At 40.1% G+C, this 19,196-nt stretch overlaps 1 protein-coding gene across 5 annotated transcripts in view; it reads right to left on the bottom strand.

The window, feature by feature from the left end:
• MAGI2 (membrane associated guanylate kinase, WW and PDZ domain containing 2) overlaps nt 1-19,196 on the bottom strand; it is a 1,357,869-nt gene that overhangs the window by 189,389 nt on the left and 1,149,284 nt on the right. For all 5 annotated transcript variants that reach the window (XM_054505318.2, XM_045864809.3, XM_064575358.1 and 2 more), the window contains exon 11: nt 5,304-5,335. In XM_054505318.2, the coding sequence (XP_054361293.1) occupies nt 5,304-5,335 (32 nt within the window). The remainder of the gene's footprint in view (nt 1-5,303; nt 5,336-19,196) is intronic.

Below are 19,196 nucleotides of genomic sequence, written 5' to 3'. Positions count from 1 at the left end.
CCTCTCATTCCCCAGGATCCGTTGATTCTCTCCTACCTCTGAACCTTTGCGTGCTTTCTTCATTTCTCCTCCTACCTGCAAACTTTATCCATTTTCCACTTTTTCACCTCCCTTCCTCCTTTTACCTGGGGGCTACTAGACTCAGAGAAGATGTCTCCTCTGGAAGGCCTTTGCTGACCATTCCTGAACTGGTGATGGATGCTCCCACAGCACCTCTACCCACCCCTCACACCCAACGCTCATGAGACTTCAGGATAATGGCAAGTCTACCTATGTCTCCTCAAATAGCGCGCGTTGGGGACAGATCCTGGGGACAGAGTCTTCCTCATTGTTGTATTACCAACACATGGTAAGCTCAGAAAATGTTAATTTAGTGAATGAATGAAATCATCAATGGTCAGCTGTTTTTCTTTTTTTTCCCCCAATCTAGCTGACTCATAACTGTTCTTTTTTAAAAAACAAACAAACTAGCTTTGATACACACTGTTTTGAGCTTGGCAGGATTATAACTTTCTGTCCCCTACTGACCTGCCCTGCTTTTGTTTCCATGCTGGCTATACCTCGGTTAGGTCTCCTACACCAGCTCTGGCGTATCAGTTATAAATATTTTAAAGTTGAGGGAATGTGAGATAACATGTAGTGTGCATGTCACTTCGTAAAACAAAGTTCCCTGTGACTTGCTCACCTACCTGGGGCTGTGGCAGGTGTCGAGTGAGCCAGCAAACTATGAAAGAAATGGGTCACTGACCTGTATCTCAGTAAGATTGATACTATGGTCTGAATGTTTGGGTCCCCTCCCAAATTTATATGTTAAAATTCTAACGCCCAAGGTGATGGTACTAGGAGGTGGGACCTTTGCGGGGGGGCGATTAGGTCACGAGGGTGGAGGCCGCATGAATGGGATGAGTGCCTTTATTAAAGGAGACTCAGAGTCCTGAAGACCCTTCTGCCAGGTGACGTTACAAAGAAAAGATAGACATCTAGGAAGTGGACTCTCACCAGACACTGAAACCGCCAGCGCCTTGACCTTGGACTTCCAGCCTCGAGAACTCTGAGGAATAAATTGCTCTTGTTTAGAAGCCACCCAGTCTATGGTACCGCAGTCCGAAGGCACTAAGACAATTGGCTCCATTTTCATTTGTTTTCTGTAATGGGCTACCGACCAAGATTTCATATGAACAAAGTTTCTATACCTAATGAGGATGGAAAATCCCTAGTTGAGCTCAATTCCCTAATATTAAACATAATCTCGAAAGCGCAAAGAGGTCCAGCAGCTGTCAGCAGCAGACCCCGGGTCAACCCAATTTGTAACTCTAATGGGACTGCTTTTTACAATAATACATTGAGGGGAATAACTGGCAAATTTGCTTAGAATTTTCGCTAATGTTCTGCTTAGTGGGCCTTTTGCTCCCATTTAGTAAAAATCTGCACTTCATAATTCATTTGATAGCAAAATTCATCTAGGAAGCCATTCTGGGTTTCTTTGGTTATCTATTCTCTGTGTCTTTGCTATGATGAGAAGACCCACATTTGTGGCTAAAGTTGTATTCTTTTTTAATTTTTCAAAGTTACTGGCTTTAGGCACCATGTGGATGCACTGTGGCTGTGACTTTCTCCCTTCCGTTTCTAAATGTAAGATACTAAATTCTACACAGTAAATAAGTTAGATATGTGGACTGAGTAGCTGTAGAATCCCACTCTTCATCAGAGGGCCTCAGCAAATGTCTATTTCTTTCTCTCATTTTCTATTGAGGGTGAGCTGATACTCACATGGTCTTGCTGGTGTATGTATTGTTCATGTGCAATCGTTGGAGCAAACATGCTTCAGGTGAAATATTAGTATTTCTAAAAAACATTCTTAAAACTACAGAACAAATAATGCTTTAGGCATTGTTGGGAAGGTTACAGGGGCAGAGTGACAAGTTCTACAATTTCTATAGCACAGAAACAGGGGAATTAGTCAGTAGTCCAGTTTATGCTTAGTAAAGCATTCACAACATCTTGCCGTGACATTCATCAACCCTTGAGTCACTCTGTCAGGCTTTCTTAAAAGACTGTAGAGCAGAAAATCACTGCGCCCATGAAATAACTGAAGAAGCAGACTTGCAGTCCTATAGCTCCCCACCCCCAGATTGAGTTCTTTGTTGGCTTCAACCCCAAAGACCATGGCGCAAACTGCCTGCCCTGGGGTCAGAGGTCCCCCTCTGCTCACTGGGACTGGTGTGCTGATCTGACAGCATCTTTTGAAGGGTGCACTCTGTTGACTTCTTACTTTCTTAGACAACGTGGTCTCTGGACTTCTGCTTTCCAGCTGGGACACTCTGCTCACTTGTTCCTCTCAACCTTCTTGAACGCCCTAGATTCTGATCCTGTCTCGTTGCCCAGGCCCTTGGACCTCACTTGTTTCACCTAGTGTTTTCCTGACCTTGGCTTGTCTAGAGTTGTGCTTCTGCCAGACATTTACCTCTCATAGGCTTCTGAATGGGCCTTGTACAGTCCCAGTGGTGTTCAAACCTAGGCATCTCACTAGGGTAAGTAAAAATGGAAATGAGGTTGTTTTCAGTATCTGGGAGAAACCTTGTAGCTCTGCTGGATTTGGTGAATGAATGAATGCCTGACTGTATGAAGGTAGAGTCAGTCACTGAATTATCAGTGGACAGAGTGGACATGTAGCCCACAACATGGCCCCAAACGGTAAAACAGGAAAACCGAATCATGATGTAACTACCTTCTGATCGTGGGAGCACACTGTTGAGTAGAGGGCTTGTGAATGAGGTAGCACCCCACCTCCCACGAAGTACTCTGTTGAGAAACTGTTTGCTTCCTATAGAAGCTGGGGTAGTCTAGATGTACCCCGTCACTAATTTAGGGCAGGGCTGGGATATGAAGGCATTTGATTTGATTCTGTACTTGAAGAATGAACTTGGATTCCTTTCAGATGGAGAGCATGAGAACTCACTACAATTAGGGGTACATTACTTGTTACAAAATGACTATCTCAACATGGATTAGCTTAAGATGTAGATCAGTAAGACAGAAGAGGGTTAGGAAGTGACACAGGACCAGGAGGAGGAGAGATCTCACTCAGGATAACATTTCCTTATCCTGACTACAGATGTCATCAATCCTGAGAGGAGAGAGTCTATAAATCCATATACTGTGGGTATATATTTATATATTTGCTCAGATGAATACTTCAGCAAACTATGTTCATTTTATAGAGTCATTAATTTATTAAGGTTTCATGTATGGAGTGTTTGCTCTCTAGGATGACAGTACTTTATATTTTTGAGCTCAATATATTTTAGAGGTACTGTTTTAAGCAACTTACATGGACTGAGACTCTTCATGATGACTATATGAGTGGGGTACTATTATTGTTCCCATTTTACAGGTAAGAACTGGAGATACTGACAACTTAAGTGGCTAGTTGAAGGTCATATAGCTACTAAGGAGAAGAAGCAAAGTTTGAACCCAGGCAGTATGCCTTCAGAGCCTGCGCCCCAGAACATGTATCATACTGCTTCTCATTACAGTTTCTAGTCTAAAGAGCTTCTGGTGGATACAGGAGGACATTAAATCGACAGTCCTATATCCTCACTCAGTCTAGAACCTGGAAGTCCAAGCCTTAGTTTTTGTAGGGATGTGTAGGTTCAGGATTAATTGTAAATTAAGTTCCATAAAACCTTTTTTTGGAATTATTGACTATGGATGTAATTACTAAAATGACAGAAAATGCTGTAATTATGCCAAATGGCATAATTTGTGTAAATGTGGTACACATAAGGAAATCACTAAATAGCATAATTGTAGCACCATGATGAAGTTACAAGGTTCCTTGTTAAATTAGATAAAGATGTGTATAACCACAGAGCACAGATTAACTTTGGTGATGAAAGGAAGAAATTATTTAAATACTTACCTCTTTAAATGTTGGCCAAGATAAAACAAATTTCATTTTAAACATTTTAAAACCACCTCTTTTCAAACCACACACATCACTAAATGTTTTACTAAACCTAAATAGGTCCAGTTTCCCCATCTGATATTCTCTGTGGACCAGATGAGACCAATCCCAAAGGACGACATGCCTGGTGAGGAGGTTCTGCAGCTCTGAGAGATCAGTCCCTCATCTCCAGCTCCCGGTTTCCTTATGTCTCTTTGAGAGAAACCCAGAGCTCGGGCATATGACCGGGCTCAATAATACTTCACTTTCACATCTTCAAACCATTTCAAGGCTTATTATTTAATTAAGCCAGTTATTGTGCTTGAAAAGCACGCAAAATTATATTACCTCCCTTTGTAAAAGGAGAAAATCAAGCAGTTAAATAGTTTTTCAGTGAAAGAAATAGGAGAATTGCATAAGTTAAGCCAAGAACTCCCTACTCACTGGCCAGACTTGGGGCCACTTTCATCTGAGTTGCTCAATTGAGAGGGAAGAAAAGAAGATAGTGGGAGAAGTGATTCCCCGAGTTTTGTTTTTGACTTGCATCACTTTGCTATAGTTCTCTTTTAGTTGTGAGTTTTAGACATCCCAGGTAGGGCACGGTATTCTAGCCCTCCATGAAACGGTATCCCAGAAAACCAGTGCCAGTTCTGGGGACTTGGCCAGTTACTAGTTTCAATCTAACGGCAAGGAAAAACTACTTCTAATTGTGAAGCTGCCTTGGCTAACCCAGCCACACAAAAGAGTATTAAAATGCATCAGCCTCCTATATCGGCATCAACATTTCAGGATGATTCACGAGGGAAGTAGGCCCAGAGAGATTAGGTGATGGCGGACGGAGATCACCAGCTTCTGAAGGAGATGCAGAAGTTGAGTGATTGCCAGGTTTGGTGGAATATGTATGTCTCTGCAATATTTGCACACACATATTTACCATATATATTCAAATGTAAATATAGACATATAAATATATACAAAGTTAAATTTCTTATGCACCAGACTTAATTTGTAGCTCAAGACCTCTAGGCCTATCATTTGCACTGTGTCTAAAAATTCCATATTAAAAGACTATAGTTATTCCTGACAGGGGAAAAACAAAAGGTTTCTATAGTACACCATATTGAATAGTGTTAATGCCCATTTTCTAAGTTTATTAAAAAACAGGAAGAACTGCCTTTACAGGAAAGTAAGACATGTTATTTTTGTAGTACAAGACAAAGGGACTCAGGATTTGTCCTTTTGACATCACAGAATCTCAGAGGTAAAAGAGATTTTGCGGTCACCCAATTAACTCTTATTTAATGGGATTGCAACAGTAACCAAAAATAAAGAAGGAAGCATAATAATTCCAACTTACAGGCTTTGGAGTTTTCCATGGAGAAAAGAAACCTGTAATAAAGAAAATAATATTTGAACTTCGAAAATATAACCTGCCACCACTTATGGGTGGCATGATATTCAGATGATTACATTAATATTAATTAGTTGCCTGACAAAATATGCTATAGTTTTATTCAAGGAGCCCAAATAATTTCATTGGAATTATGTTAATTATTCTAAGAACACTTCCTTATTTGACGGCTGAGGAGTCTGAGGCACAGAGAAGGTAAACTGTATGGCAAATAGTCAGCTGCTTTACGAGATCTAAGATTGAGCCACCCTTAGGGATTTCTGTGTCCCGGCCATAGCTGGAGAATGGGGAAAAGTGGCGGGGGGGGGGGGAGGGAGAGAGGGACAGAGAGAATATAGACAGAAATTAAATTCTTCAAGATAAATACTTTTGCTTAGTACAAAAATAATTCTGCTTTGTGTACCTTCTTTATGTGGTTAAAAAGGAATCAACAAGCCTTCATGAGTCCTACATTTTTTTTTTTTTCTGTTTTTACTTTTATTTGCATTTACTCTATGCAGAATTTACTCCCGGGCCATAGTTTTTGTTTCTTCAGTTTCTTCTGGGGTATCTTTTTCTTCTGTGCAACCTCCTCTTCCGGTTTAGGAACAGTCTGCTCTTTTTCAATAAGGATCATCTCGACGTGGCAGGAGGGCTCACGTCTGGGTTAATCTGGCCACTGGCCATAAGCCCTGTAAGTTCCACACTGCGTCTGGGGGCTTTGTTCACCTGGATGTACTCAATGACCAGAGAATCTACATCTAAACCCTTCAGTTCAGCATTACTGTCTGCATTATTAAGCATGTGCAGTAAAAATTCAGCTCTCTTTTTGGCTCATCGACCCTGTGTCTGGCCCCACTGTTTGGCCCGTGCACACCCACCACCTCCACCAGTGTGGCCACGAAACGTCACATACTGCTTCTGCAGAGGGATGTCCTTTAGACACCGGTAGCTTTTCGGATCTGCATACCCTTGATGGCCTGGGCAGTTTCACGTGTGTTCTTAAAGTGACCATGGAGATTTGAACCTCTTGATTTGCATGATCTTGTAGGGTTTTCTGGGTCAAGTGAAAAGCAAACTGTTTTGAGAGATCACCTTGGGCCGCTTATGGAAGAGCTCATTAGCCCTAAATTTAAAAATAATGTCTTTACCTGTATTATGAATCAGATTCTAGTGTATAAAGGCATAACTCTTTGGGGACTGTTCTCCCACAGAGACCTTCTCTGAGCAGGTATCTATTTATTATGCTAGTGCCAGCAATGTTGGGCATGAAGAAGCAGCTCAAACTGTTCGTTAATTGAATGACTCATGTATCAACAAAGCCGTGCTTTCCCCCAACCCCGATTTACTGAGCAACTTTTATGATCACAAATGGTATGCAGATTGGACTGTCTCTGTTGTGATCCAAATGACCATTTAGATAATGAAAAGCAAAACACAGATTGATTCCCTTTCCTTATTTCCTTTTATTATTATCATCATACGGTATCAGGTTTTTAAAAAGTAGTAAAAACAAGCTTAAAAATAATGGTGGGGAGGAGGGTGGTCAACATATACTGGCCCTAGTAAGCCAAAACAGAACAATTTTGCTCATGTTAATGTTAGTTTGTATCTGAAAAATGCCCAATAAAAGTGAAATATTAAAAATAAACCACATACTGTGTGTTTATTACCTTAAAAACTGGGATCCTATAAAATGGTAATAGTTGAAAACTAGCCCATTTATAGGAAATACCTGCAGAAATCTGGACACCCAATTCTCTAGATGTTTAAGCAATCCCACGCAGGCACGGCATAAATACTAACCGTACCTCAATGCACGTTGTGAAGACCTGATACTTCATTTAATGAAAAGAGGGAAAGGTATGTAACCTATCAGGTTTCTCAGTTTTCTTTGGAACCCAGAGTTAAATCTTTTTTTTTTTTTTTAAAGATTTTATTTATTTATTTGAGAGAGAGAGAATGAGAGAGAGTGAGTACATGAGAGGGGGGAGGGTCAGAGGGAGAAGCAGACTCCCTGCCGAGCAGGGAGCGCGATGCGGGACTCGATCCAGGGACTCCAGGATCATGACCTGAGCCGAAGGCAGTCGCTTAACCAACTGAGCCACCCAGGCGCCCCCCCAGAGTTAAATCTAATGCTCAAATGTAATAACCATCCTACCTAAGGAGATGAGAAGAATCAGCTCATCTTACACATCCTGTAAGTTCTTATCTCTCTTTCCAACTAATGAAAAAAATTCTGTTCGACATGTGGTTCGATTGTAACTTAATTATAAGGATCTAATCACATCTTTTTTGGAAGCAGCTGAGAGTGAAAATTACAGATAAATAAATACATTTGTCTCCTTGACTTACTCTGTAAAAATGCCAACAAAAGCAAATTGACCGCTAAGTCTACAGAAAAAAAAAAATGTAACCCATTGGCCAATTAACCATTATTTTCAGTGAAGGATAAAATCTATTTGTTGATTTATGCAATTGCCAGCAACAGGTCTTCTGCAAAAGATGTCGTTTGTACATTCTCAAAATGTCAAAACATTCAATTATTTCCTCTGCTTTCTTTGCATCATCACCTTCTTCCTGGAGCGCCAGAACAGATTTTGAGTATTTGCTGTTTTATATTTGTAAGATGCTGGGAGTTTCTTAGACTTTGATACAAAGATATTGAAAATGGTCGTTCTGGGGGCACCTGGGTGGCTCAGTCGTTAAGCGTCTGTCTTCGGCTCAGGTCATGATCCCGGGGTCCTGGGATCGAGCCCCGCATCGGGCTCCCTGCTCCGCGGGAAGCCTGCTTCTCCCTCTCCCACTCCCCCTGCTTGTGTTCCCTCTCTCGCTGTGCCTCTCTCTGTCAAATAAATAAATAAAATCTTAAAAAAAAAAAGAAAAAAAAAAAAGAAAATGGTCGTTCTGTTATGGAGCTCTCGCCTCCGCGTGGGACATTATGCTATGAGATGATTATTCCTCCTCCGGAAAATGTGTAATCATCTGACCTCTCAGTGGTTATGGTGTCAGAACTAAAATGGCATAAGAGGGCCACTGGTCAAGATCAGACAAGGAGAGAGGGATGTTTAATGTCACCACCCTTCATCAGAGGTACTTTGGCTTCCCGTTCTTTTTTTTTTTTTTAAGATTTATTTATTTATTTATTTGAGAGAGCGAGAATGAGAGAGAGAGAGAGAGAGAGTACATGACGGGGGGAGGGTTAGAGGGAGAAGCAGGCTCCTCGCTGAGCAGGGAGCCCGATGCGGGGCTCGATCCAGGGACTCCGGGATCATGACCTGAGCTGAAGGCAGTCGCCCAACCAACTGAGCCACCCAGGTGCCCGGCTTCCCGTTCTTTTAAGGCTGTTTCATTTAGTCTGACCCCAGACCATTGGCGCAACCCAGGGCTTCCTTCCTGCTCCTATTACGGCAGTTTCTGGAATATTCCTAATGCTGGCCTGTGCCTCAGTGCCTTCAGTCTGAGGCAATAGTTAGCCTTTCTGAGACATTGTCAAAAAGAGGCTGGTTGCTAGGAGTAAGGAATTTCAGGTAGTAAGAAATAGTATCAGAATAGATTTCCCCAAATAGAAATAACTTATGTGGCCCTTTGTGTTTCTTTGGCAAATTATCAATTATGCTATAAACATTTAAATGAAGATAAATAGAAAACATCTATCTCAGGTATACTTGATTTGGCTTGATTAAGCCAGAAGGTCAAGTTTTCTACATGATTGAAGTCCAACTTTCTGTTCAATTCCATTGGAAGAGCTACAGAAATGCTATAATAGTGTGGAACAAGCTAGCATATATTACAAATGTACAATATGCTTTTTTGTAGGATGGCCCCTCTTCGAAACCAAGTTTATTTCAATTAATATTTAAATAAAAACACCAAAAATAAAGGAAAAACTTTTAAATCCCTAGTTCTGTAATTTTTCTTTTTCTGGAATCATTCTAGTTGGGGATAGATCACAGAAGCAAGTTAGGTTTGGTTTGTTCGGAGTATGACTTTTGGGTTTCCCACCACCCATCTCCATAGGGAAGCAGAACAAAGATCTAGATAACTTTTTCTTAATCTTTCAGAGCTATGAACCTAATTCATACAAAAAGAGTATTTCTTCAAAATAATAGTAATGTCACCTTTATGTTTTAGTTTATTTCTGGCCTTTATTTCCCCTACTTCTATAGAAAGCAGTATATTATGTTCCCTTGTGGGAATAAAATTTCTTTATAATGACCCACGTTTTCCATATTAATTATTTATTGGTGTATGTTTGTGTGCACACAAATATAAACATATTTATTTAATCCTTACTCTTAGGACAACAAAAGTGAAAGACCTTAAGATACAGTTATAAGCTAACAAACCATAAATCGGGACCTAAAAGGGAAAAAAATAAGAGAATAATGGGAAAATTTAGATGCAGCTAATGAGAAAACTTAGATACATTTAATATGAAGCTCAAGGTGGAACTAGGTTTCTAAAATCTGTCTTTGTTAGAAATAAAAGTAAAATACATTTTTAATTCTGCACCTAAAAGCGAGATGGGCAGAGAAACAGAAGCCCAGTGCAAAGAGCTTAGACGAGAAATTTCAGTACTTGAAAACGGAAGAGAAGAAAACACTGATTTCATATTGAAACCTGAATTGAATTCTACATGTCAATAAATACAACTTTTAGTAAACTACAGGAAGATGGTTGTCAGATAAAATACAGTATGCTCAGTTAAATTGGAATTTCAGATAGAGAATGAATGATAATTTTTAGTATAATATGTCCTGTATACTGTATGAGATATATGTTATATAGGACATACTTATATAAAAAAATTTTTGTTGTTTATCTGAAATTCAATTTAAATAGGAATTGTGTTTGTTTCAGAGAGAGTGCACATGGGAGTGGGGCGGGGAGAGGCAGAAGGAGAGGGAGAGAGAATCTCAAGCAGGCTCCACACCCACAGTGGAGCTCAGTCTCATGATCCTGAGATCATGACCTTATCAAGAGACGCTTAATGGACTGAGCCACCCAGGCGCCCCAGAATTCTGTATTTTTTATTTGCTAAATCTGAACACCCTATCAGGGGAACACTTTATATAAGTCCATTTAAAAACAAAAACACAATTGTAATGTCTACTGCAGGTAATACCCCATTCAATTAAGTAAGAAACCCAGAAATTACTTAATATTTCCTTTTCTTGCACCCCATCCAATGTTTTATTGTTAGGAATCTTGCTTTAGAGGAACCGCAGAACATTCCATCTGCTATGCAGATTTCTGGCTTCTGTTGGTTGTCTGTCCATCAGCAGCCTTGATGTAGGCTTTCCCTCATGTGATGCAAAACTCCATGGCCAATGTGAGCGTTTTCCAATCGCTTGATGACTGGTTGGCAACACTGCCTTGTCCCAAGAGGAAGGTTCCTCAAAGTGGCTCTTTTCAAAACCTACTTCTGACACATGATACCCAGAATGAAAAAATATCAATATATTTACAGTAGCTCTGAAGGAGAGCCCTTTTCTAGTGTGCGTTTTAAGTTGTTTGGTAAGATTTGTTATTAATTTTCACACAGAAAAAACATGTTGAAATTTTAAAATCACCCCAGTTTGAATAAGAGATCAAAACACAATGAGGAACAACTTAGATCAGAGAGTTCCATGATGATATCTTCAATTTGGAATAATGCCAAGGCAATTTTTTCCCCAGATTTCTAGAAGTTTTGCCAAATAGAACTAAATCTTTCAATAAGCCTCTATACTCCATTGGACAGATTGAACTTCCACTTGCAGAATGTGAAATGGGTTCTCCTTCAACTGAAGTACTTTGTACAACATATGACTCTGGTTTTGAAGACTATCATTACAGTTTCATGTATTTTATAGGGAATTGTACAGTTACAAAAATGATAGAGATGCAGGGGAAATATTTTATATTCCTCTTTTTCTTTAAGCAATAGAAAAGAAGTAGGAGGCACTTTGAAATAAAAGCCCGTTTCACTGCAGATGTCCATGCCCTGGTTTTTTAAGAGCTGTGTTCTGTTTTGCTTAAAAAAGAAGGAAGATACAATAATGTGAACGTACTTAGCACTACTGAACCTGTCCACTTAAATATGATTAACATGGCAAATTTTATGTTATGTCTATTTCACCATTATTTAAAAGAAAACCATAAAAGAGGGAAAAGAAGAAACGCAGAACAAAAGTATGTGCATATTGCCTGTGTGTGAGGGAGAATAAAAGAATAAGAAAGAGAATTTCTTTTTCACAGTTTCTGTGGTATCCTGCTGGAGGACAGGAAACTCACCTGGACACCCACACAGACCCTTCCACCTCTAAAGTTATCCTGTCTCATAAAGGATTAGAGGCAATAAAGGAAGCTCATGTTCTTACTACAATTCTGAAAATATTCCAGGGACTGTTAGAAAGTCTTCCAATAGAGGGAATCATTTTTTTGAAGTTTCCCAAAGGGGGAAAATGCCCCAGGGTTTTTAGAATGTCCTGTTAGGGCTAATTTGAGGGAGAAAAATACCACTAATAAAGTTGATCTTTAATTTAAGGATTCTCCCATCATGCAACAGCCTGGCAAATTTTTCATCAAAAATTCAGCCTTTGGTAAATGTAAGCCAGCAGGGTAACCAAAGGACTACCAAAAAAAAAAAAAAGTAGTTCAATGTTATTCACTTTTTTCCTGGGTTTTGACTGATTCATGTATGTCTTATTAAAATTCATTAAATGAGTTAAACCCTGCAGTTCCTTTAGGTAATTTGTTTAAGCTACTCAAAGTCAGAAAGGGGCATTTTTTTCTTAATGAAAGTGACCTGGGCCAAACCCCGTCCCCCAACCTTTCCATTACACAAGTATGCTGGCGGTGGTACCCAAACCTCCTATCACCAACTTTCAGCCAATCACAATACTCAATTTACAAAGAAAAATTCAAACTGGTTGCCATCTTTGGCCAGAATCTGTTTTTATGTGGTAAGCTGAGGCTCTCTCTGCAATGTTTTAAAAATGATCCTTTCTGCATCTTTTAAATAAAAGTGTTTTTCTCATAAGCACCATAAAGCTGTTTTCGGATAGCATTTCCCCCCTGGCTTTGTTCCTTATGGAGAGAGCAGTCTGACCATTTAAAGTAATCCCAATGAGTATCTAGAAAGGATAAGTCTGCACATGTTGTCTTCTGATAAACTCAGCTACATAAAGGATGTGTTCAAAATAAAGCAGGCCATGTGAATAGCCTCGAACAGGAATAAAGGCCTGCAGGGAAAGAGGAAGAAATGTGTCAGGGAGGCTAAAACTCAGAGTGAGGTGAGGCTTGCAGAACATATTAACAACTACAAAGGGGTTTTTCTTTATGTTCTGAACAGAACCAAGAGCAGCGAAGAGATAAACGGCTCTGTCTGTTTACAGCAGGCTGTAAACAGTTGGCAAAGAAAATGTGGAAGGATAGCAATACTCGCAAATAGAAAATTTCAATTCTGAGAGTAATATTTTTTTAAAAAACGATGAATACATAGCATCAAGTTTTTTTTTTTTTTGAGAAACCTGTCTAGAAACATCCTTAAGTAGTTTCAGAAAGATTATATGTCTGTTTCACTTTATGTCAACGTTAAATATTTATTGAGCTGTGGGTATCTCACAAGCCCCATTAATTCAACATAGTGAAAGTGGAACCCTTGATCATTTCCCCCAAATCTTCTCTTCTGTGTTCCTCATTTTGGTAAATGTCACTTGCCCTTCCGAGTTTTAAAGACAGGGGCCTGAATGTCATTCTTTTAACACCTCCCTTTCCCTCACTTCCTTATCACCAAATCCGATTTTACCTCCCAAATCTATTTCAGGTGTGCATTTTCCATCTCCACGGCCACCACTGTAATCCACACTCACCATCATCTACTGCCTGAATCGAAGCAACAACAAATTTGCTCTTGTCACAGGATCTGATTATGCTTAAAATCTCTCAATGGATTCCCACTGAATTTAGGATAAAACACAAAACCTATCAATTGGTCCCCACTTACTATTCCCCAGAGGCCTCATCGGTCACTGCCCTTCACTCACTGGATTTCCTTGAATAAGTCAGACTTTTCTAACCACAGGGACTTTGCACAGGCTCCCTCATTTGCCCACCCTTTCTCACCCTCCACACAGCTATCTCTAACTCTTTCTTTAGGTATCAGCTTAAACAACACCTCCTCACAGAAGATGTCCCTGACCTTTTATTTTTTTAAAGATTTATTTATTTGAGAGAGAGGGAGAGAGAGAGTGAATGAGCAGGGAGAGGGGCAGAAGAAGAGGGAGAGAGAGAGAATCCTCAAGCAGACTCCCTGCTGAGCACAGACCCTGATGCGGGGCTCAATCCCAGGACCCCAAGATCATGACCTGAGCTGAAGGCAGTCGCTTAACCAACGGAGCCACCCAAGTGCCCCCTGACCTTTTATTTTAAATCAAAACTCTCTATTATAATTTTTCATTGATCCTGTAGTTTTCCTATATTTACAAAATTGTATTCATGTAATTATATTTGTGAAATTATTAGTTTAATGCCCATCTCCCCAACTAGAGTATAAATTCCATCCGGGGAAGGATAATATCTATTTTGCTCACAGTGTATTCCTAGTACTTTACACAATGCCTGACACATAGTAGATACTTCAACAGACATATCTGAATGAATTGATCATAGTAGTGAAGGGTATGTGAGGAGAGTAGAAAGAAAGAGACAGAGTTGTAAGATACTTAAGAAAACGGATGAGGCATGGTGATTTGTGGGGGGTGGAGGACGATATAAAGGAGAAGATGAAATCTTCTCTGATTTGTAGCTTTGGAACCTGTATAGATGATGGTGTCATTACCTAAAGTTCAGGAAAAGAAGCTTCTGTGAGTGGAGTATAGTGAAATGAGTTTGGGGCACCTTTGATAGTTTGGGTTCAGGCGAAGAAGTTGTGAGTCGTGGGCTCTATTGTCTGGTGATTGGCAGAAGGCTCAGGATAAGAGATGTAATGTGTCAGGTTAAACTTCAAATACTGTGCAGCATGAATGAAACCTCCTTAGGGTATGCAGAAGAGTGAATGAAGTGCCTGAGAAGTAATAGAGAGCCAAGTAAAGAGAAAGTTTCAAGAAGTCATAAATGAAAATACTCATAGAACAAGGTTTTAAGTGGATCGTCAAACAGGAGGGTCACTGGTGGCCTCTGTAGAAGCAGTTTAATTCCTATGAGAGGGGCAGACATCAGATTTCAGTGGATTTGAATGAAAGGTAAGGGAGGAAGTGGAACTGAGAAATGGCTATGGGGTTGAAGGGATAATGTCATGGTGGTCTCACCCTCACCCCCATCAAAGGAAGATTGGGGGACAGCATGCTTACATTCAGATGAGAAGGTATCTGAACAGAGATAATCTGAAGACTCAGGATAATTGGTGAAATTATTTCATGAGGAGAGAGGATGAGATCTAGAGCACAAAAGGAGGAATTGACCTTGAGAGAGAAGCATCATCCAAGTTCTCATCAAGAGGCTGGAGCAGATCGTGTGTGTGTGTGTGTGTGTGTGTGTGTGTGTGTGTCTAATTCCCCAGGGTCTACCCTGTGGGGGGGCGGGGAGGGGGGAGGCCCATAGGGGAAGGGACTGGATAAGAGAATTCACTCACAGTGGCTGAAAGTGGCAAAATCAATTGGAGGGGGGGTGGTTCGTAGGGGTTCTGGTCATGCAGGTAGACTGGAGGAGAGAACAGAAATAACCTGTATTCAGGGGATGAGGCAAAGATGTAAACAGAAGAACAATTCCAAGGCAGTATGGCAGAGAAGTTATGCACACACAGCATGGGATAAAACGGACCTGGGTTCCAGTCCCAGCTCCATTTCTCACTATTAATGTCATCTCGTGTGACATCTACTACCAGGATTGACTCCTGGGCTCTGAGTGAGACCCTGGGTCTGCTTAGTGGCTCCTACTGGAGTGAGCATGAGCAATCCCCTAATTTCTCTACAGCTCAGATTCCTTATCGATAACAAAGTAAAGATAATAATAGCTCTTATTTTAGTGAGAACTTAATGCACTTTACATATTATCAATATAAAATGGTGCACAGTTCCATTTAATGCTTTTGATGCATTTTAAATTCTTTTTCTACAAATTAGAGGTGTGTTTTTCAGAAAGAGGTTCAATTTATTGTCGCAACAGGTGCATATTAATTTCTTAGTTGTTTTAGGCTTTTTGCTCTTTTAAACTTCCTTTTAAGTTCTTTTAAGCTGCCTTTTGCTCTGTGGAGTATGGCTTGCTTTGATTTGCTTTAAACAACAACAAAATTTTTTTTTTTTGCCTTAAACAAAGCAAACTATTGTTCTAATCCCATTAGTTTTTCATCAAGTTCCTACTGGTCTTGGCTAGAGGAGTAAGGTAGCCCACACTGACCTCACTCAACAGTCCTTATGCCCCAATATGAACTATACCCTCAGTTTGTAATGATTACATTGTAATTATTCCTTTATGAATTGTTTCTAGCTTTGCATTTTCCTATAACTATTTATATAATGGTTACTTAGACTTAACCAATAAACTGGTTTTAATGCTCACCACAATTCATTTTATTCCACTGTTTCTCCATTTTTGGATTTTGAATTTTGATCCTCTGTTGGCATATGTCCTCAAATTTTTCAGAAACAGCATATATGATGTCATAGTTAAAATAGTGGTCTTTTCAACGGGTCTATTCCTTAATCCTTGGAGGCTGTTTATCTATTACTTTACACAGCAAGAAAGATTTTGCACATGTGATTAAGGTTAAGGACGTTGAGGCTGGGAGAACGTCTTGGATTATCTGGGTGGGCCCCAACCAATCATCTAAGTCCTTAAAAATGGAGACCTTTCCTGGCTGCAGGTGGAGACAGATGGTGGGGTGAGGAGGGCTCAATTTGCCACTGGCTTTGAACACAGGAAAAAGGCCACAGGTTGTGGAATACAGGAGGCCTTTAGAAACTGAAACTGGAAAAGACAAAGAAATGGATTTCCCTCTAGAGATTCCAGAAAAGACTGCCTGCATGCTGACATGCTGATTTTAACCCAGTGAGACCCGTGTTGGGTTTCTGAGCTATCATGCTATCAGATAGTAAGTTTATGTTGTCTTAAGTCACTAAGTTTGTAGTCATTTATTGTAGCAATAATAGGTACCCTAAATATGTAGTATCTTTTCTAAGCACTTTCTAGTTTCATTAATGAATTCTGATACCACAATTTCTTTCTTTTAAACTCTGGGATTTTTTTTTTTCTATTGTTCTCTGACATTTAGTAATGCCAAGGACAAGCCTGGATCCATTCAGTTTTTGTTTATTTGCAATTAACTTTTCATTTTCTTATATGAATAATTGTGTAACATTTTCTTTATCCTTTTAAATTCTTCATAAATTATTAGAATATACTTAGGTGTGAATTTGTTTTAATAGTTCCCAGAATATAGTGAGTGCATTTGCTTCAAGTTTTCTCTTAAGTCTTTCTCCTCAAGATTTGGTATCTGGGGGCTGGATAGAAATGCTAACTCTCAGACCCAAGACCCACTGAATCAGATCTGTAATTTAACAAGACCCCCAGATGATTCCCATGCATATGTGAATCAAGGATAGTCTAGTAGTAGATTTGATCTCGACTGCTTCATTTTTTCAGTTTCTCTTTCTTTGTCCATTAACATGTATCAAAAGTAGGTCATGCCCTCCCTTTCTTCCAGGGGGTTATAATCAAAGCTCTTGGTTCACACTTCATTTCCTTTTCCCCTCCTCTGGTAAGTCTGACAAAGTTAGAGTTGGCCTCGGAACTGAGATCCCACGTCAAGAGCAATGTGGCTGGTAGCAGAGTGCTGTGCTTGGGACTGCTGTTGAGACGGAACACAGCTCGAGATCTGCTCCATAACTGGAGAGTTGCTCATGTTGGTTTCTCCATCATTAATTTCTTGCAGGATCAGTTTCGCCTTTTACTAACTCTAATGAATATTTTAATTTTCAGAGGTAATTCCAAGCTCCCAGATTTCCTTATTATGGCCTTTTCACTCAGTCAAGCATCACTCTGCTTGTTTTTTTTGCACTTCAGCCTGCTCTGCCCATTTCTGTTATTTCTTAAATGTTACATCTTCTAGCATCTGAGGATTCCAAGCACATTTTCTCCATTTCTTCTGTTTTCTGAAGTAAATCTGGTTCCATGTCATGCTGTTCCTCCTAATCGTTAAGGCTAATTATAATGATCCCTTTCTTACATGCTTCCCTATTTTGTTATATACCCATGCTGACTTTTAGAACTTCCATTCATTTTAAAAGGGAAGATTTATCCAGATGCAGGCTCATGAACTCCATTGCTGCCCGCGTGAGCGACTGCGTGACATAACACCAGCTCTGGATTTCACACAACAGTGAACACATGCCCAGTTTGCTGCCAGACTTCCATCGGCAATCGTGTCCTATAGCTTTCCTGGACTGTGGGGAGACCTTCTCTCAACACAACTTCCCATTTTATTTGCTTGCTTTGGGAAGAAACACTTGCGTCATAAAAAAATCTGTGATGGTCGCTATCTACTGCCCCTAGGCCTCTTACAGCTCTGCCTCCATCCGCAGTGCTCCATGTAATAGCGCCACCGTCCTCTTTTCTCTGCTTTCTGTTACGCTGTGCTTTGGGATTTGAGATTTCAGAATTGGTTAAAAGAGAGTAATTGGGAAAAGAGAGTGGTTGGTTATTCAGTGGGGAGGAGGTTTATTTATTTATTTTCAAAGAGTTTATTTATTTATTTGTCAGAGAGAAAGAGCACAAGCAGGGGGAGCTGGAGAGGGAGAAGCAGACTCCCTGCTGAGCAGGGAGCCCGAGGCGGGGCTCGATCCCAGGACCCTGGGATCATGACCTGAGCCAAAGGCAGACACTTAACCGACTGAGCCATCTGGTCATCCCGGGTGGGGATGAGGTTTAAACACAACTGTCCCTGCCCTATAAAGCAATACCTAAGCAGTCTTATGATTGCTAGAATCTGTGAATCTTGACATTTTCTATGTTTTTTTAGTGCTTTACTGGGATGTTGGGAGAAACACGTAGGAGATTTTTTTGACCTGATGTCATTTTAAATAGAACTTCTTAGTAGCGTTAGTCTGTTAATGTAAAGAACAATTTTATCTCTTGTTTATATGTTATATATACATAATATACACACTGCTTATAAACGAACGTCTGATATGTAGGCAGAACTGACATTTGCTTATTTCCTGTTTTGACTAACTTAACCAGTTAAGGCTTGAAATAAATCTTCATTTAAGGTCCTGGCATCCCTGATTAGCATCACTTAGGCACAGCTGGTGGAGATACAGAACAAATAGCATCACAGGATTGCCCCTGGAATGTATTTTTCAATCAAAATCACAGAACAGAGATAAAAATAAATTTGCTTTGTCGTAGGAATTCTTGGTGCAATTGAGTTTTTTTTTTTTCTCACACCCCCCTTTCTTATCCCTTAGGTTCTCCTGTGGGACTCTCCACAGAGAAAGGAAAGATGGTTCTAACGTATCCACCATGGAGCAGAGAGTCATAGTCTGTATCTCAGTACATGGGTCATCGGAAGGAACTTCACTGACCGTAGTTTGTAAATCAATGTTTTACATAAAGTGAAGACAAAAGATGCTGCTTTAGTTTGGGTTCTCCCAAAAGCAAACCCTGAGATGGCGACTTGAGTGATCTAGGAAGCATGAATAAAGAACGAAGAAAGTGAATTAGGGAAGTGAAACCCGCGAATGAGCAGAGAACCACTGTGTGCCCCTGGACTTCTGAGCAACTGTAGGGAACCCACACATCAGAATCTTCCCACTGTGGGGTGGTGAGGCTCAGTATCCTTGACTCTCCTTTGCCCGGTGGGGGATAAGGATCGCT

The sequence above is a fragment of the Mirounga angustirostris genome, unplaced genomic scaffold, assembly GCF_029215605.1.
Source record: "Mirounga angustirostris isolate CCGP_5_RB_7025 unplaced genomic scaffold, mMirAng1.0.hap1 SCAF_12, whole genome shotgun sequence".
Taxonomy (NCBI): Eukaryota; Metazoa; Chordata; class Mammalia; order Carnivora; family Phocidae; genus Mirounga; species Mirounga angustirostris.
This window is presented reverse-complemented; position numbering and strand designations above follow the sequence as displayed.